The sequence below is a fragment of the Apium graveolens genome, chromosome 8, assembly GCF_009905375.1.
Source record: "Apium graveolens cultivar Ventura chromosome 8, ASM990537v1, whole genome shotgun sequence".
In the NCBI taxonomy this organism is placed as follows: domain Eukaryota; kingdom Viridiplantae; phylum Streptophyta; class Magnoliopsida; order Apiales; family Apiaceae; genus Apium; species Apium graveolens.
This window is the reverse complement of record NC_133654.1, coordinates 88,878,620-88,905,895: the sequence shown is the minus strand read 5'-3', so window position 1 is coordinate 88,905,895 and position 27,276 is coordinate 88,878,620. Positions and strand designations below refer to the sequence as shown.

The window sequence follows — 27,276 nt, the reverse complement described above, 5'->3', positions numbered from 1 at the left end:
TTAGCAACCAATCTGGCTTTATTCCTTAAGACAATGCCATTTTCATCCATCTTATTTCTGAATACCCATTTTGTGTCAATAGGACTCTTGTTCTTTGGTTTGGGTACCAGCTTCCAAACTTTGTTTCTCTCAAATTGGTTCAGCTCTTCCTGCATAGCTAATATCCAATCTGGATCCAATAAAGCTTCTTCCACTTTCTTAGGTTCCTCCTGAGATAGAAAACTACTATACAGACATTCATCTTGAGTAGCTTTTCTTGTTTGCACTTTAGATGATGCATCACCAATGATCAGTTCAAAGGGATGATTCTTGGTCCATTTCCTTTGAGGTGGAAGATGTGCTCTAGATGAGGTGGCCTCAGTATTGTCATGATGTGAGACAGAGTGTTGATTAGTTGAAACTCCCCCTGAGTTGTTGGTTCTTTGCAGGGAATTTGGAGTTCTATCAACTGATGATGTAAATCGATTATCCGTTGATGAACTATGATCAACGGATGCTTCATTTTGTACTTCAACGGATGATGCACTATGTCTTTCAACGGATACTGCATTGCCTCTATCAACGGGTGCAGAATTTTGTGCATTATCCAAGGGCATATTTTGAATCCCTTTTGAAGTGTCATCTCCATCAATCTCCTCTTCACTATCATCACAATATATCTCAATGTTGTCAAATTTGAGTCTCTCATTGTGTCCCTCATCTGTTAGTCCATCAATCTTTTTATCATCAAACACAACATGCACAGATTCCATAACAATGTTGGTTCTTAGATTGTAGACCCTATAAGATTTTCCAGCTGAGTAACCAACAAATATCCCTTCATCAGCCTTTGCATCAAACTTCCCTTTATGGTCAGATTGATTCCTCAGTATAAAGCATTTACATCCAAAGACATGAAGAAAGTTTAGAGTTGGTTTTCTTCTCTTGAACAACTGATAAGGAGTCATGCCTTTAGCTTGATTGATCAAAGAAATATTCTGAGTGTAGCAGGCACAATTAACAGCTTCAGCCCAGAAATATGTTGGTAACTTTGATTCTTCAAGCATTGTTCTGGCAGCCTCAATCAAAGATCTGTTCTTTCTTTCAACTACCCCATTTTGCTGAGGTGTTCTTGGAGCTGAGAACTCATGCATGATTCCATTTTCTTCACAGAACAGCCTTATTGACAAATTCTTGAACTCAGTTCCATTGTCACTCCTGATATTCCTAATCTTCAAGTCAGGATGATTATTGACTTGCCTGATGTGATTGATAATGATTTCACTTGCTTCATCCTTTGATCCAAGAAAATAGACCCATGAAAACTTTGAGATATCATCTACAATCACTAAGCAATATCTTTTTCTTGCAATTGACAATACATTGACTGGTCCAAACAAATCCATATGCAGCAGCTGTAATGGTTCATCAATTGTTGTTTCAAGCTTCTTTTTGAATGATGCTTTCCTTTGTTTGCCTTTCTGACAAGCATCACACAAACCATCCCTTGAGAATTCAACTAGAGGAATTCCTCTAACTAAGTCCTTTTTGACTAGATCATTCATTGTCTTGAAATTCAAATGGGATAGCTTCTTGTGCCATAGCCAACTCTCAACTGAACTTGCTTTGCTGAAGAGACAAGTAATAGATTCTGCATCTGTAGAGTTGAAGTCAGCTAAGTACACATTCCCTTTTCTAACTCCAGTTAGAACCACTTTGTTGTCTTTCTTGCTGGTGACAACACAGGCTTCTGAATTGAAGGAAATTGTATTCCCTCTATCACATAGTTGACTGATACTCAGTAAGTTGTGCTTGAGACCATCAACTAATGCAACTTCATCAATGATGACATTCCTTGTTGAAATCAAGCCATATCCCATAGTAAACCCTTTGCTGTCATCTCCAAAGGTTATGCTAGGGTCAGCTCTCTCCTTAAACTCAGTGAGCAGGGAGAAATCTCCTGTCATGTGTCTTGAACAGCCACTGTCCAAGTACCATAGATTTCTTCTTTTTCCCTGCACACCATAAAATCAATCAAGTTGATTTTGGTACCCAAGTTTCCTTGGGTCCATTCCTGTTAGCCTTTCTCCTAGACTTCATTCCTCCTGCATCTTTAGACTTAGGTAACTTTGAGTCAACCTTGATCTTAGATGTAGTTGGTTGAGGTGTAGGGTTAGTCACAGAATCATTTAGCACATTTGGAATTTGATAAGGCATGGATTGTGCAAGCATGTTATTCCACATTGGCATATTGTATGGCATTTGAGGCATACTAAATGCAGCTAGATAAGGATTGTTAAAATATGGCATGTTTGCAAAATGTGCATAAGGATTCTGTTGAGACATAACAGGCATAGCATGCAGAGGTGATGCAGACATATTAGGCATGGAAAAGGGTACAGGTATGGGAGTTTTCTAAATAAATTTGCAATTAGCAGATAGATGATTAACACTACTACAATGCACACAGCTTTTTCTAGGAGCATACTTATCAGGTGTGTAATTGTTATGTTTGTTAACCCCTACCTTCCCATTTCTATTAGATTTCCTTTTAGTTTCCTTTTTATCCTCAACCACTTTGAGCCTATTCTTTAACTGTTCTAAGGTCATGTGTCCTATATTCACCTTACTGAAATCTTTGGATGTGCTTGCTTCTCCTTTGACAAAGTTCTTGGAAGGTGAACCAAACTTTTTGTTGAGTTTCTTTAAATTTTCACTTTTAGAAACATCTGCCTGTTTTAATTGAGGAACCTTCAACAGATGCTCCTTTTCTTCCTTCAACGGATAACTTTCATCATCCGTTGATTCCACATCCGTTGACAGCCCATCAATTAATTCCAGTTTCTTTTTGTTTTTATCCCAGGCAGTCTCACAGAATGATTCAATTCCTTGGACCTCGGAAATTTGAGCACCAACATCCCTAGATGTCTTCCAGGCTTTAATCACCTCTTGCTCTCTCTCTAATTGATTGGAAAGTATTTCTACTTTCTTAACAGATTCAGCTAGTTCATTTTCAACAGATATACAATGTAGCTTAGTTTTCTCTAGGTCAATCAACTTATCTTCTAACACAGCATTTCTATTACTTAAAAACAGATTGTTCTCTTTAATCCTACTATTTTCTTTAGCAAGAGATTTAAGAGACACACGCAAATGATACAATTCAGTAGACATGTCATTAAAAGCATCATTGCACTCTTCTTTAGTAAGCTGTGTTAAATCAGTAGTGATTACCTGGTTGCTTGATGAACTAACTTCATTTTCCTCAGAATCAGCCATGAGAGCCAAGTTGACATATTCCACATCTTCATCCTCTTCTTCTCCATCAGCTGCCCCGTCTTTTTCTTGAGTAATGAAAGCCCTCTCCTTTTGCTTGAGCAGATCAAAATATTTCTTTTTATAATCTACTTGGTCAAATTTCTTCTTTTCAGAATTTGGCTTTCTACACTCACTTGCAAAGTGTCCACTTATACCATAATTGAAACACTTGAACTTGGATTTGTCCACCATGTTCTTATGAGGTTTAGTGGCTCTAGTGTTTTTCCTAAATTTCATCTTTGCAAATCTCCTGGAAAGAAATGCAAGATGCTCATCAATACCATCAGAGTCATCTTGGCTGGAGTTGTCTTCATTCTCAGCAACTTGCTCCTTACCCTTGCTTGATTCTGATTTGCTTGTGCCATCTTTGGAGTTTGATGTAGATCTCACAGTTTCTTGTCTGCATTCTTTCTCATTTTCAGCTACCAAGGCAACTGAACCTCCTTTCTTTCTTCCCTTCTCCAATACCTCATCCTGTTCCAGCTCTAGTTCATAAGTCTTCAAGATTCCATATAATCTTTCAAGAGTGAAGTCCTTATAATCTTGAGAGTTTCTCAAGGAGACAGTCATGGGTTTCCATTCCTTTGGAAAGGATCTTAAAAATTTAAGATTTGAATCCTTCACCTGGTACACTCTACCATACAGCTTCAGTTCATTCAACAGCTTTTGGAATCTATTGAATGTGTCATTTAAAGATTCATTTTCTTCAAAATGAAAATACTCATACTGTTGAATGAGAAGCTGCATTTTGTTTTCTTTTACTTGTTCTGTACCTTCACACAGTAGCTGAACTATGTCCCAAACCTCTTTGGCAGTTGTGCAATTTATCATATTATCAAACATATCCTTGTCAAGACCATTAAACAAAATGTTCATAGCCTTCTTATCCTTGTGGACTTCTTCTGTGTCTTCCATTGTCCATTCTGCTCTAGGTTTTGGAATGGATTGACCAACAATAATTGTGGCCGTAGCAACTGTGGCTACTTTGTGGGGAATGTGAGGACCATTCTCAATGCAGTTTACATAACCTTCATCTTGGGAGAGTAGATGAAGGTGCATTTTCACCTTCCAATGGTGATAACTGTCTTTGTCAAGAACTGGGATTTTTACTCCAATATCCTTCTTACTCATCTTTGTTAGTTTCCAAGATCTTTAAACTCTTTGTGTGTCAAGAGCTTGCTCTGATACCAATTGTTATTCCTAGTGGACTAACAATGAGATTTACAGAAGGGGGTTGAATGTAAATCTCAAAACTTTTTCAAGTTTTAAGCAGTTTTGAGCAGTTTTGAAGGCTTTGTGTTCAATATAAACAAGTGTGTGAATTGCTTTAAGCTAATACAGACAGATGTATATTCAAGCACTAATGTAAAGAACACAACAGACCTTAAAAACTTTTCTGGTGGATTGTTGTTCCACCAGAGATGGTATTTCAGAAAATCTGTGATTCAAGATGTTGATCACAGCTGCATCCTAGTACAAACTAGATAATTTTTCTCTCAAGATTTTTCTAAACAGCACTGGAAAAATTCTTATCTAATTACTAGCTGCTACTTGGTTTATATATCACCAAGTGTACAAGTGAAGAAAAAGATAAAAATACAATAATAAAATAAGTTCTCCACTTGTTTCTTCTCCATATCATTCAAGTACTTTGTTGACTATTGCCTCTTTGTACTAGAGTAGAACGGCTGCTTTTTCTGATGTTCCTGAAATTAGGCTTCCACATTTCAGTTATCTCTGATAACCCATGTGCCTCTGTCTGCTGTTACAACTACCACTTATCAACTGCTATTTAACAGAACATCCGTTGAAGCCTTCATCCATTGATGGCTTTATCCGTTGATGTGTTAGCAGTTGAAGCTCTATCCGTTGAAGCTTTAGAGATATCCGTTGAAGCTTTGTTTCTCATCCATTGAAGGTCTTTAAGACATCCGTTGATACCACTTCATTTATAAAAAATTACAAGGCATGAAATATTTACAATTGGCCTTCCTATTTGCATATCTTCTGGTAGTCAACATGACTTATATTTTCTCTCAACTTCTAAGAATTATATCTTAAATACAGAGACTGAAATGTGCTACAACACTAGACTTATTTCTAAGTAAAGCTGCACCATCAACGGATAGCCAAGATGGTCTTATCCGTTGAGGCTGCAAATACTAAACTTCTACTTAAGTGTTTTGTTAAACATATCATCAAACTAATGCACATATATTCCTAACAGAAATCTATAAGCATAAACACAAATCGTTTTGTTAGGTTCTGTTCCAATTTACGGTGACTCGCACTCATATGCTACTTATTATGCACCCTCTCAACTTATATTACCCTTATTATTTCTTTAAGTCCTTATTCATATTACGGTCGCTTCCTTTTTCGAAGTACCTTATGTTCGTTTTCATTTTCATCGTCGGCTCCGCTGATGGATTCTACGGTTTTCTAATCGCGCGGTCTCAGCTCCGATATTTTTTTTATAAAATTTAAAAATCATTATTTTCACTTAAAATTTTTATAGAAATTAAGGAACTCTATTTACTACTCTCTGTAAAAATTTCATGATTTATGAACATTTTTAAGTCAATCCTTTTTATTTCCAAAGTTCGTAATTCGTAGCAGTTTTTGTCGCGTAAATCACTTTTAGTAAAATGGCCATAACTTTTGATCCGTAAATCGGAATCAAGTGACTCATGCGCCTAAACGATCCTTATAACATTTTACATCATAATTGAGTGTTATTTTTCAAGAAACTACAGTTTATATCTTCGGTACTTTCTGCAGAAACTTAATATTACGTTTTGTTTGTTTTAGCGAGATTATGGTTACGATCCGAGTTTCGTTTACGCCTTAAATCTTTATACTACCACCAACAATAATCATATCATCATCACCACACTAAACCTCTCAAGAAAATCATATTCTTGAGGCAATAATCATCAACCTTAAATCTAATTAACTAAACATCAAGATTACCACAATACATTCACCCGAGTATATTTTGCATACTTCGTATGTCCTTCAGTACACATGGTACCTTCAAATAAATATGGACTTGGTTTTCTTAGCTTTTGTCGGTCTTGGATCTTAGTGATCCGGTCTTGGGTCTTTCCTCTTTCTCACGGTGTGAAGACTACTAACTCCACGTTAGTACGTCTAGGAATTGGGTCTTAAAACGAGAATCACCTCACGTCACTTCACCTCACTACAAAACTAATAAGACAATCCACAAAACAAAACAAGTAGAGAAAGATTTGTTTTGAACTAGTATATTACGGTACTAGCCCACAAGTAGTATAATATCCAAATAAGAATATTAAAACTAATTAGTTATACTTGACTTAGGATAATACACGATAGTCAAGTATATTTATAATTACTCCTTCATAGATAAATTAGATAGGTGGAGTAATATGAGAAGAATTTTTATATAAAGCACTTATGGCTTATGACTTCTTTAGTATTCTTCTTCTTTCGATTATGTATTAATAGATCGAAGAATACTTTTAATTACAACCTCGGAGTTATAATTTACCTTTAAGTATATCAACTTAAGGTTTTAAGGTATACTTGTATATTGATGATTATAAGGTCAAAGTATACTCTTTTAACTTCAAGCACAGTTTATAAGATTTATAAGTCTTAGTCAAGATCCAAATAAGTTAAGTGCAAGTAATTGGCTTAAGATTATGCTTTCAAAGTTTGGACGAATAATTACGAGTATTTTATAGATATTGAGTATAATCCCACGGAACACTGAAGATATTATAAGGGGCTTATACGATATGACTCATAATTGTTTATATACACAATATGTGTTAGCCAAGATCCAATTAAATAGCGTGAAATTAATTGGCTAACTTTTGGATTTGATTCGTCCTTAAATTTAATGGATGATTATGAGGTGTTTATAGATCGAGTTATAATCCCCCGGAACACTAAAGATGTTAGAAGGGATTAAAACTATGCTTCGTAATAATTTATGTGCACGATATGTGTTAGCCAAGATCCAATTAAATAAGTGCAAGTAATTGGCTAAGTCGTGAACTTAATCTGGTTTGATATTTGACAAATTATGAAGTGTTTATAGATCGAGTTATAATCCCCTAAAACACTAAAGATGTTAAAAGGGATTTAACTTTACTTCGTAATATTTTATGTGCACGAATAATTGTTAGCCAAGATCCAATAATAAAAATAATTGGCTAACTAGTGAACTTGGGTCAAATATAATCTCCCTTTAGGAGATGAAGTACTTTTGTTTATAGATCTTCTTCTTGAGATGATTTATGTGAAGATTAAGTACTTATTCGAATTCCGAGTTCGAATCTTAATTCTCTTGAGAACTTTGTTAATAAGAGATCTTGTATTAGAGCTTAAGATGAAGTAGAGAAATTAAGTACCAAGCTCAAATAAAAAGAACTCAAATAAAGCTAAAAGTTACCACTTTTGAAGAACGGTCGGAAAAATTCGTCAGAAAAATTTGTCGGAGCTTCGGACGGATTTTGGCACTTTGGTCAAACTTGGGCAGCTCTTCGGGAGGCCGGGAAGTGGTAGTGGATGAGCTCATTTGGTGGGGTAAAGCTGGGTTGGGTGAAGCTAAGCATGGGTTTCAAAAACCTTGTATATATGTAAGTATATAGAAGAGAGAGAAGGTTTTTGAGAAGAAGTGTGTGTATAGAATTTGAAAGAGATGAAGAGAAGCACTTCTTGAAAAAATCCCAGAAACTTTGTGGCTCTTTAGCTTGAAGAAAATGGGTTGGTATGGGGGTTTATTTATAGGAGAAGTTGGGTGGATTGAATGGTGGAGATTTGAGGAAAATGGATGGTGGATGATGTATGTCACTTAGATTGATGACATAGAAAATAAAGTGTTTTTGTTTGAAACTTGCCATATAAGATAAACAACTTTATGGGTTCAAAAACTCATCTGATATATTTGAATAAATATATATTTTCCTTTTCTTTTAATCTTTATTTAATCACTTAATTAAGGATTAAACACCATTAATTATGACCACCTTAAAAACTCCTAAATAAATATCATAAAAAATATGATAATTACTTAAAAATATAAAATTATGTCCTGCAAGTTTTGGTTAACTTAGGTCAATGGTAACTAGGTCAAACATGGTCAACTGTGGGACCAACTGCCTCGTTTTTTGTGCCCGGACAAAAATTCTTTAAATATTACCAAATTTTTACCATACTTAGAAAATAACATTTAAATGATCCCTACCAAATTTTAAGTCATTTTAGCATGTGGAAGTGTTTGATCTAAAATAAAACAGTTTTGTCAGCCTTTTCATCCGAGTAAAAATATCATTGGTCCTAAAATGAAGGAGATGGATCTTTTGGCCAAAGTTTTGACTTGAATAAATACTTAAAATATATTTCCTAATATATAAAATATATTTGGATGATAGGAAATTGTTTTGAGTATTTTTGAATAATTTTCTCCGATAAATGCTGATTTTACGAAATGGAAGAAAATTATTATAAATATACAGAAATGAGTTGCAGAACTGGATATTAATATTCCAATCATGAATATTAATAATCTTTGAATAAAATCTTTTTTATTGTAGTGAGGATATATTTTTGAGCAAATAGTGAAATATTTTTGATATAGTACGATACCTCTAAAGAATATTTTATATATATTCCTTATTTAAGCTTGTTGCCATATTCATGTTATAACATAGATCTAAAAATGTCATATCTTGATATTTCTTCTTTGATCATATTGCCTTAGAGATATATTCCATAATAGATATAATTTTGATATTTTGCAAAACCTGAATATCTCTTTTATATGTTTGACAAAAATGATTTTGAAAGTTTGACTTTTTGACTTTGATTTAGATCAATTAAATTCATGTCCTAATGGAGATGATCTATGTGTTCTTAATTTTATGTTTAATCCTACAAATACCAAAATAAATAATATATCGAAGATATCATTTCACGAGGATTCAAACATGAGTCTTCAGCCAATTTGAATTCTAATACAATGTCAAAAAATGATTCGCTATAAAATCTCAAGAATAGTATAAAAAGTAAGTTTGACTTATTGTTTATATTAAATATAAGTTACATTATCCATGATTACATAATATCAACTTTTTAGAGTCTTATTTTGAAAATTTCACTTTTTGTTAACATATTGTTAGATATTGAATACAAGACAGAGGGGGTGAATGTGTTCTGGATATTTTTAAGTCTTTTTACAACTAATTGGAATGGTGAACAAAGGTGTATATTGTGTTTAACATAATAAACAAAACATGAACAATAAACAAAGTATTTTCATAACTCACTTAACTTTGTATTAAAATTAAGTATATCTTGCTACAATCCTGAGTTCTTTGTACGTAAAGAACTCAGCTTCTTTCTTGAGAGAGTTACAAGAAAATCTAGATCTATTTGTTACAACTAAAACAAAGGACCAGTGTTTACTTTATAGATTAGTAAAAATAGGTTTACACAACATACAATAAAATGTACTAAACCCTACTTTAAGTTATCTCTAAAGCTTTTCGTTTCTGGCTTAGTGAACCTTTGCAAATCGTATAGGTCTGTGACTTTCCTTTGTCAGTTAATCTTGGCCTTTGATCTTGCATTCTTCAAGGTGCTTTTGTAGACTTTTCAATCTAAGTGATTAGATCATTTGTTGATTGATAATCTTGAATATTTAACTTGTCTACATTCTGTACTCGAGGTTCATATCGAGATCTCCAGTTTGTTGTATAGAGAACTGACATCTCGATAAGTATAATGGCTTATCGAGATCTTTTAGTTCTCTATAAGTGTCTTTGACTTGTCGAGGTCTTTGAGTTCTCTATTAGTGAATTTGGCTTGTCGAGATCTCTGAGTTCTCTATAAGTATCTTTGATTTGCCGAGATCTCTGAGTTCTCTATAAGTGAACTTGGCTTGTCGAGGTCTCTAAATCTCTGCATGTAGAAATGACTTATCGATATCTTTGAGATCTTTATATGCATTTTGACTTGTCAATATCTGTTTTTGTAGTTTTTTATTGGGTTAATTGCTAAGAATCAACACTAATTGCGAGCAGATCAATGTTAACTAGTAAAAAGAAAAACAAGCAAAACACAAAAGATTGGTGACACGGAAAACCCGAGAAAGGGAAAAAACCGCGGGTGGGATTGTGTACCCGGCCTAGAATAAAATCCACTATCTGAATGTTGATGTTTACAAGTATTCTGAATTGAAATCCTTACTTCTATAAAAAAAATTTCTCACATAATTTATATAGTAGTTATTTTTTGTTATTTTTATCTCGTCCCTCTGTTCTCGTCGACTTCTCCTTTTTATTCTCTCATGCAACGGCCTCCTCCTTTTTTGTTGCTCCTTATCCTCCCGTTTGTTCATTCTTTTTCTCCATTTTCAAATATCCCTCCTATTTTCTTGAATCATGCGTTGTGGATAAGTATTAATCCTTGAACTGTATCTACTATTTATTCGGTAACAATGTGTACTAGGTCAAGCCTTTACCAACTGTCCTTCATGTCTTGGTCACTTATGATGTCGAGTTTTCCTTCCCGTCTTGTCTTGACCACGATATCGTCCGTCAACTGATCATGTCCTGATATCAAAAAAATTGCAGACACAACAATAGCCCCAGATTTTTCTAATTAATTTCTTTAATTAGTAAAATCTTAAACTTTGTGTTTCAGTCGTACAGTCGTGTCACATAATCTAGGTAGCGTGTTTATAGCTAGTTGATATATATGCATTGTCTGTTCACTTATCAAAAAACCTTTCACGGCACCCAAGGCTGAGCTTTTCCACTCCCTCCTCATATCTACTTTCCCCAATTCACTTGTCATTCTTTCTCACTTCAATCTCCTCGCATAACCCTTTCCTTCTTTCTTCTTTCTTTAATCATGGCCAAAAAAACACAGCAAGAGTTTCGAGAGTCACAATGGTGAAAACGTCCATTCCCTTTCCGATCCATCCAACTGGGTTGCTACTAATCTGCTAGATCCGATGGATAATCGTCAAAGTGAGATCAAGCCTGGAAGATTTGAAGAGGCCAAGATGTTATTCCGGTCAAACGTAGTTGCTATTATCCCAAACGTCTCCATCCGTGCCAATTTCTTCAGGAAAGGTTGGGTATGCTTTTATTATTACCCCTTTAATATTGGGCTTACATTTCCATTTTCAAAATTCATTGTTGATGTGCTCGATACTTTAAAAGTGTCTCCTGGACAACTCATGCCTTTTGCATGGAGGGTCCTCGCATGTTTGGATTCAATCGAAGAGAAGAACGGTTTCGGTATTAATGTTAATGTTGTCAAACATTCTTATGGTTTGAAGAAGTTTAGCGGCGGTCGTCTTGGTTTTACCAACAAAGATACTGACGACCCTTTGATCCTGAACAACGAGACCGTTAACGACCGTAATTGGAAAAGGACTATTTTTTTTGTTGAAAAGGCGTCCCTTGGAAACGATGTTGACTATCTTCTAGATCGTTGGAATAACACAGGTAAACTTCTTTTTTCTTACCCTTTTTCATTATCTATTTCTCTTCTAGATCCGTGGGCGTAGTTTCATGTTGTATCAATTTTTAATTGTCAGTATTTTTTACGAAACCCATGTTGTTCCCTTCTTGTTGGACCGATTCATTACCTTTTGATTGTCTTCATTATACCTTCTTAATTCATCCTTGATATTTTAGTACCCTTTCTTTATTTCTGTTAATAGACTGTGAGTTTAAATTTGATGACGACAATGTTGAGGCCAAGGCTATTGTTGACAAGATTCGTGCGCTGCCTATTGGTGAAAGGTTATGGCCAAATTTCCTAGGCAAGCCTATTCGCAATGCTGGTCATGTTAAAATTGAAGAATATGTTTTTGGCTCGAAGAAGACTCAGCCTCGTCATGAGAGTGCAGCTTCCAAGAAATCTCAGCAGAAATCGGCTGCAAATAGGACTCGAAGTAAGTTGCTTCCAACCCCTGTCATACAACCATCCTCTTATGCTGTAAGTTTGTCGTCTAAATCCCAGGAAAGTCCCAAGATTGTTAAGGAAGGGGAGATGAGTTCAGGGAGAATTTACGCCAAAGGTATACGTCAAAAGCTTTCTATTTTGATGTATTCCATCTTTTCTCTTTGTTTGTCACTTATTATATTGACATGGATCGATCCATTTTTCCTTGTTGTAGAGTTTAAGCCTCCAGTAATTAAGCCTTTAATTATCTCTATCTAAGATCTCTTTGCTAAAAGAGCTCGTGATGAGAAATCGACTGAAACTGACTCTTCTAAGGCCCCTATGATGCTAAGCCTCCTTAACAGCCCTGTTTCTAAAAAGGTTAGAATTGACCCATCTGTTTTGAACACCAAACTTGAGACTGTTGTCTCACTTGCCACCCAGAGCTATGAGATGTTAGCCAATCCTTCCACCTTTGTCAGTTCACTTAACATGTTACTTCCCCAATCCATGGAGGCTCTGTCAGCTGAACTTGTTGGTTCTATTTTGGATGATGTTGCTGGCTTCTCGTTTCACGTAAGTAACATTATAAGCTACGTCAGTTCTTTTTCCTTTAATATGTTTTTGCCTTATCAACTTGACTATTTTCTTCATAAATTTACTCCTTCTTTTCACAGTCTTTCCATAGTATGATGGTGGCCCGAGAAGTTTATGAACACGATATGAAGAAACTCAAGGATCTAGAGAGCGAGCATAAGAAATGCTCGGAAAAAATTCAAGCAGCCGAGGAGTTGGCGTTTAACAACCTGAAAGCTATGAAGGAAGTGCAAAATGAGTTAGAGGAATTTGTCTCCAAGGTGTAGTCGCTAGAGAAAGATATGCGGGACGAAGCAGAGAAAGTTGTGCATCAGCAGATTATGCGGACTCGTGTGGATATGATGCTTGAATACCACAGAGGTGAGTGGAGCTCGTGGGATATACAGGAAACTGTCAAGATCTATAACAAAGCTTTTCTTGATGATGCCTTCAGTATGGATGAAATCAAGAGTGATGGTGATGGTGATGAGGCATAGTCCCCACAAGGTGATGCTCCTGAAGACAAGTGATCTACTCTTCACATCATGTCTTTATGTTTGAATGTTTCAGACTTGTTTGCTATTTAAGTTTCGAACTCATTTGTTGATGTTAGTTTTTTGCGATACGTTAATCCCTGTTTCGCTTCCGGGTGGAGGATTTTAGTTTCTATCTTCTTTAAGTTGAACTCCTTGTGGTAGTATCGAATGGTTTTTGTTTACAACATCTTTTTCCGTTAATGTATTAAGTAAATCATCCTAGTTGACGAACTTACGTTGTTCCAAAGTGACATGTTGCTGGTGATGTTTTCTAAATGTCTTGAACGTAGCATCAGGTTTATCTGTGTGTTTGCCTTTAACAAAATGAAGAGTTTAGATTTTTCATAGAATACGTCATTATATTGTCGTCTTTCGTAATTACCTTGTCCTTTTATATGGATATTTTGTCGTTGAGTATTTTTTATATATCGTTGCCTTTCGTTGACATTTTGTTGTTGTGTTTTCTTTTTTTGTTAACATATCGTTGTTTTTTTGTTAGCGTTTGATTCTATTGTTTAAATATTTTATCATATTTTGTTAATATTTCGTTGTATTATGTCAATATTTCGTTATTTTTCATTAAATTTCGTTATATTTTGTCAACATTTCGTCATATCTCGTTATATTTCGTTATATTTCATCATATTTTGTTATATTTCGTTATATTTCATTATATATCGTTATATTTCGTCATATCTCATTATATTTCGTTATATTTTGTCATATTTCGTCAATATTTCGTTTGTGCATGCACTTGTAAGTATAAAAAGATTTAATGTAGTGTTTGTAATCATTACTCTGATTTTGTTAAATCACCAAGTAATGCAGTTGTAATAGGGTGATCAGCCCTTGGTATAATTGGATAAATGCTAATTTATAGTAGAGACTATAGAGCAATGTTTTGTAGATAGATAAATATGAATGTTGTACACATAATGATACAATGAAGATATTTTAAACACTCAAGCTAAAAATTCAGAAACATTTTATTGCATAATTTGTAACTGATGATACGAAACATGACAGATTGACATCATGATCGCAGCATAACATTTTCAAATAATTCATCACAAACAAATACTAGCAAATTGAAAGCAAAGTTATACTAGATGTAAATGAATCATTGACAAAGAGCTATATCCTAATGACTTATTAAAATTAAAGAAAAAGATAGAGAAATTTACACGTGATAAAGTTTCAAGTGTAAAGCATTACTCTGATTTTGTTAAATCGGCAAGTAATGCAGTTGTATTAGGGTGATCAGCCCTTGGTATAATTGGATAAATGATAATTTATAGTAGAGACTATAGAGCAATGTTTTATAGATAGATAAATATGAATGTTGTACACATAATGATACAATGAAGATATTTTAAACACTCAAGCTAAAAATTCAGAAACATTTTATTGCATAATTTGTAACTCATGATACGAAACATAACAGATTGACATCATGGTCGCAGCATAACATTTTCAAATAATTCATCACAAACAAATACTAGCAAATAGAAAGCAAAGTTATACTAGATGTAAATGAATCATTGACAAAGAGCTATGTCCTAATGACTTATTGAAATTAAAGAAAAAGATAGAGAACTTTACACGTGATAAAGTTTCAAGTGTAACACATACCTTGTTGTTGGCATCATGATCTCTGTTGGTAACATAGCTTCGGTGCCATAGACTAGACTGTATGGTGTCTCCCCTATAGACGTTTTTGGAGTTGTCCTGTCCGACCATAACACCCAAGGCAATTCTTCAGCCCACTTTCATTTGCATGTCATCAACCGTCTCTTTAAGTTGTTGATTATAATCTTGTTGCTTGACTCGGCTTGTCCATTGGCTTGAGGGTATCTTGGTGTTGATTTAATCAAGTTGATGTTCCAACATTTGCAAAACATTTCAGTTTTATCGCTTATGAACTGCGACTCATCGTCACAAATAATTTCAGATGGTACACCAAACTTGCAAAGAATATTCTTTTTAATGAATGAAATTACTTCCCTTGATGTCACTTGCTTGAACGCCTCTCCTCAATCCACTTTGAGAAATAATCAGTCATGGCCAACATGAACACCTTCTGCCCTGGTGCGGGTGGCATTTTTCCAACAATATCCATTCCCTATTTTATGAAAGGCCAAGATGGAATGGACATGTGAAGATGCTCAAACGGCTGATGTATGACTGATGCATGTCATTGACAGGCATTACATTTTTTTGCATAGTCTAGGGCATCTTGTCTTAGTGTCATCCAATAGTATCCCAAGCGTAGAATTTTTAAAGACAGATTTCTTCCATTAGTATTATCCCCACATTCTCCTTCATGTGCATCTCTTAGCACCATGTCTGCTTCATGCTTTTTCAAGCATCTCTGTAGCAGCCCCGTGGAAGATTTTTTGAATAACTCCCCATCTATGATCGTGAACCTTGATGCCTTCATCCTGAGAAACCTTGCTTCACCATTGTTGGATGGTGTTATTCCAAATTGTAAGTAATCTGTATATGCATTTATCCAGCTGTCTGCATCTTCACTGATGTCGTCATTGCGTTGATCAAGGCTCATTATTTCTGACACAAGAACTAGCATTTCCATAGCAGGCTTCATGATGTGGATTACTGGGATGTTGTTTAAGTCCAAGTTTTTGAACACAGCCCTCAATCCGTCCAATGCATCAGCTTGCACGTTGTTCTCTCTTGGGACCTGTTGTATGCTGAAGTTGTGAAATGGTTGATTAATTCTTTCATGATGTCCAAGTATGCGACCATCTTAAGATCTTTGGCTTCATAAGAACCCTTGACATGATTGACAACAAGTAATGAATCATAATTGACATCAACATTTTTGATCTTCATGTCTTTAGCAATTGTAAGTCCCATAATTAATGCCTCATATTCAGCTTCATTGTTCATGGCTTTAAAGTTGCAACATATCGATTTGGCTATCATATCCCCCTGTGGTGATTTGAGGACAAGCCCCATTCCCGTTCCACTGACATTAGATGCTCCATCTGTATACAATGTCCATGGCATCACGTCTACTCTTGAGAGAACTTGTTAAAATTCCCGCTCAGCATCTATCATTTGGCTTGGACTAAAATCAGCCACAAAGTCAGCTAAAGCTTGTGACTTTATTGCAGTCCTTGTATCGTACGTGATGTCATAAGTACTCAGTCGAATAGCCCATTTTTCCATTCTCCCCATCAAATCAGGTTTACTCAAGACGTTCCTCAAATGGAAGTTCATCATGACATGTATCTCATGTGACTCAAAATAATGTATCAACCTAATGGAAGTCATTGCTAATGCAAGTACTAGTTTTTCAAGAGATGTGTACCTTGTTTCTGCATCTACCAAGCTCTTGCTGACGTAATACACAGGTGACTGTACACCTTCATTTTCTTTAACAAGGATGGCACTTACTGCATGATCAGTCACAGACAAATACACGTACAAGTCCTCTCCTTAAATGGATTTGGACAGAAGTGGTGGTGTAGTGAGATACCGCTTCAAGTCATTCAAAGCAACTTCATGTTTTTCAGACCACAAGAATCCCTTGTTCTTTCTCAGTACGTCGTAGAAAAGCTTGCACCAGTCTAACGAACGTGATATGAACTTGTTCAGGGCTATAACCCGTCCTGTCAGTTTCTGTACGTCTTTGACGTTCGATGGACTTTTCAATTCGAAGATCTCCTTAACTTATTCTGGACTTGCTTCGATTCCTCTTCTTGTCACCATGTGTCCAAGGAACTTTCCTGATGACACAACAAAGTTGCATTTGGATGGGTTCAACTTCATGTTGTATGACCTCAATATGTCAAACACTTCTTGGACGTCATGTACATGACTTTTTGTGTTAACAGACTTGACGACCATGTCGTCAATGTAGACTTCCATTGTCCATCCTATTTGTTCTTTAAACATTTTGTTGACAAGTCTTTGAAATGTAGCTCCAGTATTTCTTAGTCCAAAAGGCATGGCCAAGTAACAATATATCCCCCTGTCCGTTACAAATGCGGTCTTTTCACAGTCAGATGGCTCCATTTGGATTTGATTGAAGCCGCTTGACGTATCCAGAAATGTGAGTAACTTGTGACCATCCGTCGAATCTACCATGGTGTCAATGTGAGGCAGCGGATAGGGGTCTTTAGGGCAGGCCTTGTTCAAATTTGTGTAATCAACATAAACTCTCCATTTCCCATTCTTTTTCTGTACAATGACGACGTTTGCTAACCACTCAGGATAATCAACTTCTCTAATCATCCCAGCTTTGATGAGCCTTTCCACCTCATCATTTATTATCTTATTTCTCTCAGCCGCAAACTTCCTTCATTTTTATTGGACGGGTGTATAACTAGGATCCACATTTAGCTTGTGCGTGATGAAATTTTGGTCGATTCCCGTTATGTCATCATGTTCCCATGCAAAAACATCCATCCTCGTGGTTAAGAAATTTACCAAGTTAGCTTCAATTGTTGGATATAGATCTTCCCCTATCAATACCTTCTTGTCTCCCGTCTTCAAATCTACTTCAGACGTCGTTCTGGTCCTGTTACTGTGGCTACAGGTGTCTCATTTCCATGATATTGGACGGTTGGCTTCAGACATGTCATGTAATAGTCCCGAGCTATGTTTTGATCCCCTCTTATCTCCTGAGCTCCCCATGGTGTTGGGAATTTCAGCACTTGGTGATATGTTGATGGCACTGCCTTCAAGTCGTGAATCCAATACCTTCCCATGATTATGTTGTAACTCGAATCCACATCGATTATGCAGAACTTTTCAAGGAGATTGACCCCTTGAGCATATGTTGGTAATATGATTTCGCCCAATGTACGTTTTGTCTCGCCACTAAATCCCACTAATGTTGTTGACTTCTTGATCATGTCACTTTCTGCCAATCCCATTTGTGTTAGCATGCTAAGCATCATGATGTTGGAAGCATTCCCATTGTCCACCAATATTCTTTTGATTAAGCAATATCCCACAGGTAGTGAAATGACTTGTCCATCTTGTTGTGGTTCCCGTATGTTCTTTTTGTCCAACTCGTCAAATATTAAGGATGGCAAACTGTCACTACCAACCCCCACTTGTGTGACTCGCATGTCTATTTCTCTGGACGCTCTTTTAGCTTGTGAATATGTTGATCCACATATCTCTGACCCTCATGATGGGGTGGAGGTGGTGGCTGCCTTAATGGCGTCATGTTATTTCTTCTCGGAGACACGTCCGTTCCAACGTGAGACATCTTCTTTGATGCCATGAATTCCGTGAGATATCCTTTCCTCGTAAGAAATTGTAGTTCTTTTCGCAAGGCCACACAATCATAAGCTTTGTGTCCGTAATCTCCATGATAGTCGCACCATAGTTTAGAATCCAGGTTTGTTTTAGGTTTATTTCTCTTTATTGGCCACTTTACTATACCTCCCAACTTGGTGAACTCCTTCATCATGGCTGATGGCGTTATTGTGAAACCATAGCTGTCATAAGTTGGTGGCAGGTTGGGATCCTTCCTCCAGTCACTACATTCCTCTCTCTTCTATTCATTAGATTCTCGTGTTGAGTTGACATGTACTTCATCTCTGTTAGGTCTAGTATAGGGTTTATAATCCCTGGATCTTGGTGTCATGATTTTTCTTGACGGCTTGTAGTACTTCTGGTCCTCTTCCATTCTGCTTCTTCGAATCTTACTTGTGCCATGGCTTTGGCTTGTACGTCATCCATTGTTCGATATGGGTATTTTGTCAACTCTTCATAAAGTGGAGATTCCCGTTCTAATCCCGTCCTGAATGCTTCAATAGCCGTGGGGAAGTCACAATTGATGATAGTCACATTTTCTCTGTTGAATCTCGTCAAGTAATCACGCAATGGCTCTCTACTTAATTGGACAATTTTACATAGGTCACTGGTAGTCTTTTCGAACACCCGACTGCTAGCAAATTACAAGTTAAACGCGTCTACTAGATTAGCAAATGTCCTGATGCTTCCTTGTTGGAGATTTATGAACCATTATAAAGCTGGTCCCGACAATGTAGAACCAAACCCTTTGCACATACAAGCTTCCTTTAAATCCCGCGTTATTGGTACCGTGAACATTCGTTGTTTGTATTGTGCAATATGTTCCAAAGGTTCACTTGTTCCATCATATGGGACCATTTGCGGCACCGTGAAGCGTTTCGGTATTTCTACCAAAGCGATGTTGTAGTGGAAGGGCGAATCAGCATAACTTGTAGTGGAAGCCTTCTCAAATGGTTTAGGTACACCAGAAATCCTTTCGATCAAACTTCGCACTTCCTGCAATTCTTTTTTGAATTCTTCCGTGATTTGATTCCGGGATTTCTTATTTCTATATCGTGATCTTCTTCTGTTAGTTTTTCCTTAATGATCGTCACGATCATCGTATCGTTGCTCATCACGCCTTCTTTCCATGTCATCATCATTATTTGGCACATCCTCTATGTGTTTTATGTCAATGACATCATCTGTTCCATTCGTTGGTCCTTCATGTTGATCGTATTTTTCTGCATCAACCATGTCCAAATGCCTGACTACGCTTGGGATGGTTTTCGTCATCGCAGTCTTAGTTCTTGATTTAGCCGTCATCAGTTCCTTCCTCAATGTTTCATTCTCTGAACGCATCTTTTCCATTTCATCTTGAAACCATTTTAATATCACAGTCATCTCATTGTGATTTTCAGCTTCACCTTCCTGGTCCGTAACTTGTTCTCCATCGTTTACCATCGTAATGCGTTGATCAAATCCTTAGCAAGTTTCCCACAGACGGCCCCAATTGTTTTTGCAGTTTTTTGTTGGGTTAATTGCTAAGAATCAACACTAATTGTGAGCAAATCAATGTTACCTAGTAAAAAGAAAAACAAGCAAGCAAAACATAAAAGATTGGCGACACGAAAAACCCGAGAACGGAAAAAAACCGCGGGTGGGAATGTGTATCCAGCCTAGAATAAAATCCACTATCTGAATGTTGATGTTTACAAGTATTCTGAATTGAAATCCTTACTTCTACAATTGTTTTTTATCACATAAACTATATAGTAGTTATTTTTTTTTGTTTATCTCTCGTCCCTCTGTTCTCTTCGACTTCTCCTTTTTATTCTCTCATGCAACAACCTCCTCCTTTTTTATTGCTCCTTATCCTCCCGTTTGTTCCTTCTTTTTCTCCATTTTCAAATATCCCTCCTTTTTTCTTGAATCGTGCGTTGTGGATAAGTATTAATCCTTGAACTGTATTTCCTATTTATTCGATAACAATGTGTACTAGGTCAAGCCTTTACCAACTGTCATCCATGTCTTGGTCACTTATGATGTCGAGTTTTCCTTCCCGTCTTGTCTTGACCACGATGTCGTCCGTCAACTAATCATGTCCTGACATCAATGAAAATTGCAGACACAACAATATCTCTGAGATCTCTAATGAGAAATTGACTTGTCGATATCTCCAATCTTCATATCTTCATTTGACTTGTCGATATCTCTTAGTTCTCTATATGCAGAAATGACTTGTCGATATCTCTAATCTTCATATCTTCATTTGAGTTGTCGATATCTCTGAGACTTCTCTATAAGCCATTTTGGACTTCTCGATAAGTCATTCTGGAGTTCTCGAATGACTTCTCTATATGACTTGATCTGTGACTTGTAGTTATCTTGACTTAGAATATTTTTCCTAAAACAGATTTATTCAACTCCAAGCTTCTTCACCTTTTCTCTGAGGCATGATCTTGTTGATCTTCTTCCAGAGTATATTCTTAGGCTTGAGACTATTTACTAAAAAATACTCCAGTCTGATCTTTAACACTTTTACAGATTCAAGTAGTACAATACAAAATACAGATTTAAACTACTATACAACTAAATCTTAGGGTTGTCAATGTGACTTAGTCTTGTTATTGTACATGCATGTCTTGCACATATTTATATATTTTGATTTAATATCTTTAAAAGAAATTATATTTTCTTAGTACTTATTATTCCATTTAGTTTTTATACAATATACTTATAACTTAGTTATAATATAGTTTTATAACTCAGTTACATATTTTATGTAATCATTAATCGATGCGGATTCCAAATTTCATATACAAAGTATTTCGATATTTTTTATTTCAAATTTTTTACGTACATATATATTTTAACTTATTTGTTATGAGTAAAATACTAGGGTGTATTTAATTCTAGGGTTCGTGAGCTTTAAGGCTCTATTTGAATGCTCACGTGCTTCATGACTCAATCTGCCTTCACAAGATGCATACGTACCTTGCTGTGTGCTAAGGATCAAGTCAAAAAATGTAGTTCTGATTTGTCGGGTGATGCCCCTTATATAGACATAAGATGCCTTGAATTGAATTTGGGTTAGTAGACTTGATGGGTAAGTCTGATATTTAGAATAGACTTTGGAGTCCTAGAATGTAGGGATTTGCTTCCTTATAGGACCGTCTGACTTGAGGACTACTCTTTTGAGAGTTTGATTCTGATTTGAACTTGTTTTCTCACTCAGAACTTGGGCTGATACTAGGCCTACAAATTTTAATAATAAATCCTTGGTTTGCGGGCCCTTTAGCCCAATTAATGACATACTAATTGTTGGGCCTTAATAACTAGGCTTCGTATTTGGACCAAACCAGGAATAATTAATGTGCTTATTTATTACACAGTTATGATTATTTTTATCCCCTATCCTTTGCCCCCGACTTCTAAGAAAACATAAAAGATATCATAGAATTTAAGTTTGTCATTTTGCCTTTGCAGGGTATCATTTTATCGTAAAGTGTGGAACAACCTACACGTTTACAACGATTTACCATTCTCAAGGCTTCAAACTATTTTCTGGAAAATTTCCATACTCATTTTTCTTACATACTTCCTCTGATAGGATATGCCTTGATTAGGTTAATGCACCCAATGCCTTGATTTCTTTAGTAATTTTCAAGAATTATTCTTTTAATTCTATAATTTTCGGGATTTTTTTAAATTTCTTGCTATTTTTGGCCAAGATCCTAGTCGAAATTTTGACCAGGATTCTACTCGATATACCTGCCAGCTCCTGTGCTCTAGTCAAAATTTTTCGACCATGATCCACGACCTAGAATTCGACTAGGATCCTGGTCGAAAGTACGGTCCATATTCAAGCTTCTAGTCGTAATAGTTCGAACAGAATCCACGACCTAGATTTCGACCTCGATCCCAGTCATTCCCAAGGTCCAATTTAGGCTTCTATTCGAAGTAATTCGAACAGAATCCATGACCTGGATTTTGACCTCGATATTGGTTATTTCCAAGGTCCATTTTCAGGCTTCTATTCGAAGTAATTCGAACAGAATCCATGACCTGAATTTCGACCTTGATCCTGGTCTTTCCCAAATGCTTTGGGCTTTTTAGGCATTTAATTTTCAAACCCTAATTGGATTGGGCCTATGGGCCTTCAATTTCCTAATCTTAATTGGATTGGGCCTTTGGGCCTTCAATTTCCCAATCCTAATTGGATTGGCCTTCAATTTCTTGATCCTAATTAGATTGGGCCTTTAGGCCTTCAACTATTTCAGGAATATTATGAAAATTGGGCTTTTCATCTTTGGACCTCAGGTTTATGGGCCTTTGACATTTTACCTTCCCTAACTTCACCTATATAATAGAGTGAGTGGGATCATTCTCTTTCTCACTTCTCATTTCAAAAGTTTCCTCTCAAAAGCTCTAAGCATTTTCTGGAAATTCTAGGCGTTTCCTGGCAATTATATCTCCAATTTCCAGTTGAAGATCTTCAAATCTCCAAGCTTTTCCAGGTATATTCATTATTTTCCTCTTGTTTTTCCAGTTTTTGCTTAATTTCTGGGTTTTATATGAATATCTTTATAATTTCTGGGGTTTTCCTGCACTTTATATGCACAAATTCATGCCCAAATTCATACTTTTATGCACTTTACATGCATAAATTCATTCCTTAATTCATACTTTTCTGCATTTTTTAGATGGCAGACAAAAAATCAGTTTGCTTGGCCAAAATGAATGCGGCCACAAAGTCAAGTGAATTCCCCATTCGATCAAGATATTCTTCTTTGATCGATATGATCAATACTCGGGGGGATGAATACCCGTCTGGCGCTTATTTGGACGCATTTGATCATGTCAACACATTCTATGATGTGAAGGAGCTAGAGAAAATGAACCTTGTGTTCAAGGTCCAAAAACCCTATAAGATGATTTTCGCGAGTCCTGCAGATAGAGCTCGCCATTGGAAGAAAGACACCTTGTGCATTTTCAGGGATACCATCAGGGCAGGTATCAGGTTCCCCTTCCACCCTTTTATCCCCGTTCTACTCGCTGATGTTGGGATCAATCCCTGTCAACTTCCTCCAAACATTTGGAGATTGTTTCTTTATTTTTTGTCATAATGCGCTCAGCACAATGTGTACCCAACGATTGCTGTTTTAAGAAAGATTTTTTAGTTTAAAAACAGCCTTGATAAGAATCCAAGGTAGGTCACTTTGAATCAACGCCCTACAATCCCTCATATAGTCAATGGGAAGTCTATCCCGGATAACAATCTGGGTTGGAAGAAAGAGTTTGTTTATTTGGTCTGGGAAGGCGGTGATTGGGGCACACTCTTCTATTCATCTTTCAGGAAAGTGGTCGATGGGAGCCCCAACAACATCTTGTTGTCCGAAGAAGAGAAGAAGGCATTCAATCTCCTTACTCAAGATAACGGGACGTCTCAGTCCTGGGACCTTATTAAGGAGACGGTTCTCATCGATCGCGGGCTTTCTCCCGTCTCTATGAAAAGTAAATTCGAACTTTAGTCTTTTTTCCTTTACATAATTAGCTTAGCCTGTTTTTCATGTTTTAACTGTTATTTAACCTTTTATGCAGCGGCTGAAAAAATACTTGAGGTGACCAAACCCAAAGACTTGGAAACCACTAGGATGAACCGGGCGAGGAAGCTTTTCAAAGACCCACGCCTAGGGATCGCTTCCCTGAATTTCTGCTTCAGGTGGGAGAAGGGGTTGATGTAGGCCCCAGTCAGCCCCTTCGAACAAAACGAAAGCCAGGGGCCTTCTTTCAGCCGACTTGGGGAATCCGGGGGAAAAAAACTATATTCGAAAAAACGAAGCAAGCCAAGGAGTGGTCGCTTTAGTCTATTTCCCCGAAGGATTACAAAGATTTTTTCCTTCAACGGGACTTGGAAGCTAATGAGCTATTTGGCGCTCAAGCCTTGGCGACGGTAACTTGTCTTTGCAAACTTCTCTTACTTATTTACTTGCCCATTTTTGGGCCAAACTTATTTTTCTTTCATTCCTTTCCTTTCCTTTCAGGCAAACTCCCATTTTCAAGGGATGCTTCACCAGGCTAAGGCTTGGAAGGTTTCTTATGACGATACCACCAAGAAGCTTGAGGAGGCTAATCAACAGATTGTGAGCCTCAAGGCCCAGCTTGCCTCCTCAACTTCTAATTTAGAAACTGCCCGGGCAAAGATCGTTGCTTTGAACAATGAAAAAGAAAAAAGGTTTGATGCTTGGATGGACACTCAGGAGTTTAAAGATTTGATGAAGGAGCATGACGCCCTTACTCACCCCATGAGCTACAAGGAGGGCTGGGACGTTACGGTTGAGGCCATCCAAGCTGAATACCCAGATATGCTCGAGGCAAAATTCTTCGCTTTCCCCCTCAAATATGAAAATATTTGGGCTGTCACAAAAAGGGTCGTGGATCTTATTCGAGAAGAAGAAAAATCCATCCCTTCTTCTGATCCAAGGGTCTCTAGGTCTAAAGCGCCAGTTGTGAGCCGGGGCCATAAAAGGAAGGAGGTTGAATCTAGCTTTGGAGAAGAAGAATCCTCTTCTGAGGAAGAAGCTGAGCCTGTCTGTTAGGTCCCGAATTATCGTAGAGGGGGGGTTGAATACGATAATCACTAAATTAAAAAATTCTTTCAAATCTTTTACGGATATAAAATTTAGTGTTCGGTTATTGGTTTCGTGTTCTTGAGGTGAATAGTGTTTGGAAGAATAAAATGAGGAAAACAAGATATTCGGGGAAATATATATTCGTATATAAATCTGCGAGGGGTGTTGTTATACTCCGGTAAATAAATAAACCGGCTACAATCTAAGAACAACAAAGTTCCTAGCTTTTACAAAGATAACAAATTAAATCCTATACAATATTCTAGCTTTTGTTTATCTAAGGATTTAATTATCGGGTAACATTTATAATGCCCCTATGAATATAGAAGAGTTAAACCGGGTATTATAACTTTACTCCGGTGAGAAGTTAAACAGATATACAATTTTCTTGAGCTTCTATGATAATCTTTGCTTCTATTTTATTAGTTCTCTTGTTGGAGAAGAAGATAAACAATACAAGTCTGAATTGCATCTGCTGCTGAGTGTAGTCTTTATATCAATAGTGTGTGGATGAGGAGAGAGCTGAGATCAGGGGATATATTCTGTAACCTGCGACTAACAAAAACAAGTAACTGGAGACTATGATTGTTTATCAACCTGCAACCAGTTAAACAAAATGTTAACTGGCGACTAACAACTTTTGGTTGCCTTATTTACTTAATCAAACAAACAAATTCACAACATGCGACCAAGGTTGCATGTTGTTTTTATCTATTTTTTCATTTTCTTTTTTTTTCTTTTTGTTTTCCTTTTCTTTTCTTTTTCTTTCTCTTTCTCCTTTTTTTCTTTTTTTTCTTTTTTTTTCTTTTTTTCTTTTTTCTTTTTCCTCTTCTTTTTCTTTTTCTTTTCTTTTCTTTTTCTCTTTTTTCTTTTTAAGTTTAATTTGTAACTAAATTAATTTATAAAATAAACTTAAATATAACTTATATAAATAAACTAATTTAGATTTATAAAATAAACTTATTTAAAGTTTGTAAAATAAATTATTTTAAGTTAATTAAATATATTATATTAAAGTCCATTAAATAAATTTATTTAATTTAACGATTAAACTTTGAGCTTCATCAGTCCCTCGAACAGTTTAGCTGTATACCCCGCGCACCTCTTCTCGTACTTTAACAAATAAACGTTCAATCCAAGTGCGTTCCTCAACTTAACAATTCTTCTAAAAATAATATCCAGATTCCTTTCACGAGCTGTTGGCGCCTAGTTCAACTGGTCTGGTTCACAAACGACTAACCCTGATTCAGGTCTTCATATTATAGCCTTGATTACATTGTTAATCTTGCAACAACTTTATCGCTTCAAACACTGACTGTTAATAAATAATTGTACTTTCATTGGAATCCTTTCTAGTCCTGTAGACAACGTCTTCATTGCTACTACAATCTTGAATACTTCATTCACTGTTCTTCACCGACGCTTGAACATATAAATGAACTCTTGTCAGTGAGTATAACTTCAAGACTATAGATGTCTTCTTTAACCTCTGTTTATACCATGTCTTCAGTTCTTCAGATTACTATGCTTCGAACACTGCCTATCTTCAATCAATGCCAATACACTGAAATCTTCTGGTAACACTTATACACTGAATCTTCATCATTACTGAAACCCTGAAAGTCTTTAACCTTTATTCTTCACTGAGGCATGAACATATTAATGAACTTCTTTCAGTGACCTGTAAATAGACTTCAAGCTTTCTTCTAATCTTTTGATTCTTTGTATTTGCCTTGTCTTCATTTATTCTGATTTCTTGTGTAGATGTAGTATTATTAACATGCCATGTTCTAGTGTTAAGTTATCACATAACCGTTCATACAGCTACGCAGTCTCATCAACACTGTCACGAAGAAGGCTAGAGTTGAAGAGTCCTTTAGGCAAGCATCTCAAAGAGTGTATGTGGACGTTTCTGAGGAAACTTCAGCAGAGATCTTCGCGGAAACTTCCGAAGAAACCTCCGAGGGGCCAACTCAGGAAACTTCTGAGAAAACCTCAAAGAGTGGTTA

The 27,276-nt window shown here is 36.2% G+C and overlaps 2 protein-coding genes across 2 annotated transcripts; both read right to left on the bottom strand.

Moving 5' to 3' along the window:
* Positions 1-15,552: 15,552 nt before the first annotated feature.
* On the bottom strand, positions 15,553-16,388 carry LOC141679746 (uncharacterized). The gene is made up of 2 exons (XM_074486161.1): positions 16,122-16,388; positions 15,553-16,059 (listed from the first exon to the last, which is right to left on the bottom strand). Exons 1-2 carry the CDS (start codon positions 16,386-16,388, stop codon positions 15,553-15,555), a joined length of 774 nt encoding a protein of 257 aa, XP_074342262.1.
* A 2,074-nt stretch (positions 16,389-18,462) lies between these two features.
* On the bottom strand, positions 18,463-19,511 carry LOC141679745 (uncharacterized). Its single transcript, XM_074486160.1, has 3 exons — positions 19,399-19,511; positions 19,047-19,284; positions 18,463-18,894 (listed from the first exon to the last, which is right to left on the bottom strand). The coding sequence occupies exons 1-3, from the start codon at positions 19,509-19,511 to the stop codon at positions 18,463-18,465; spliced, it is 783 nt and encodes a 260-aa protein (XP_074342261.1).
* Positions 19,512-27,276: the final 7,765 nt, after the last annotated feature.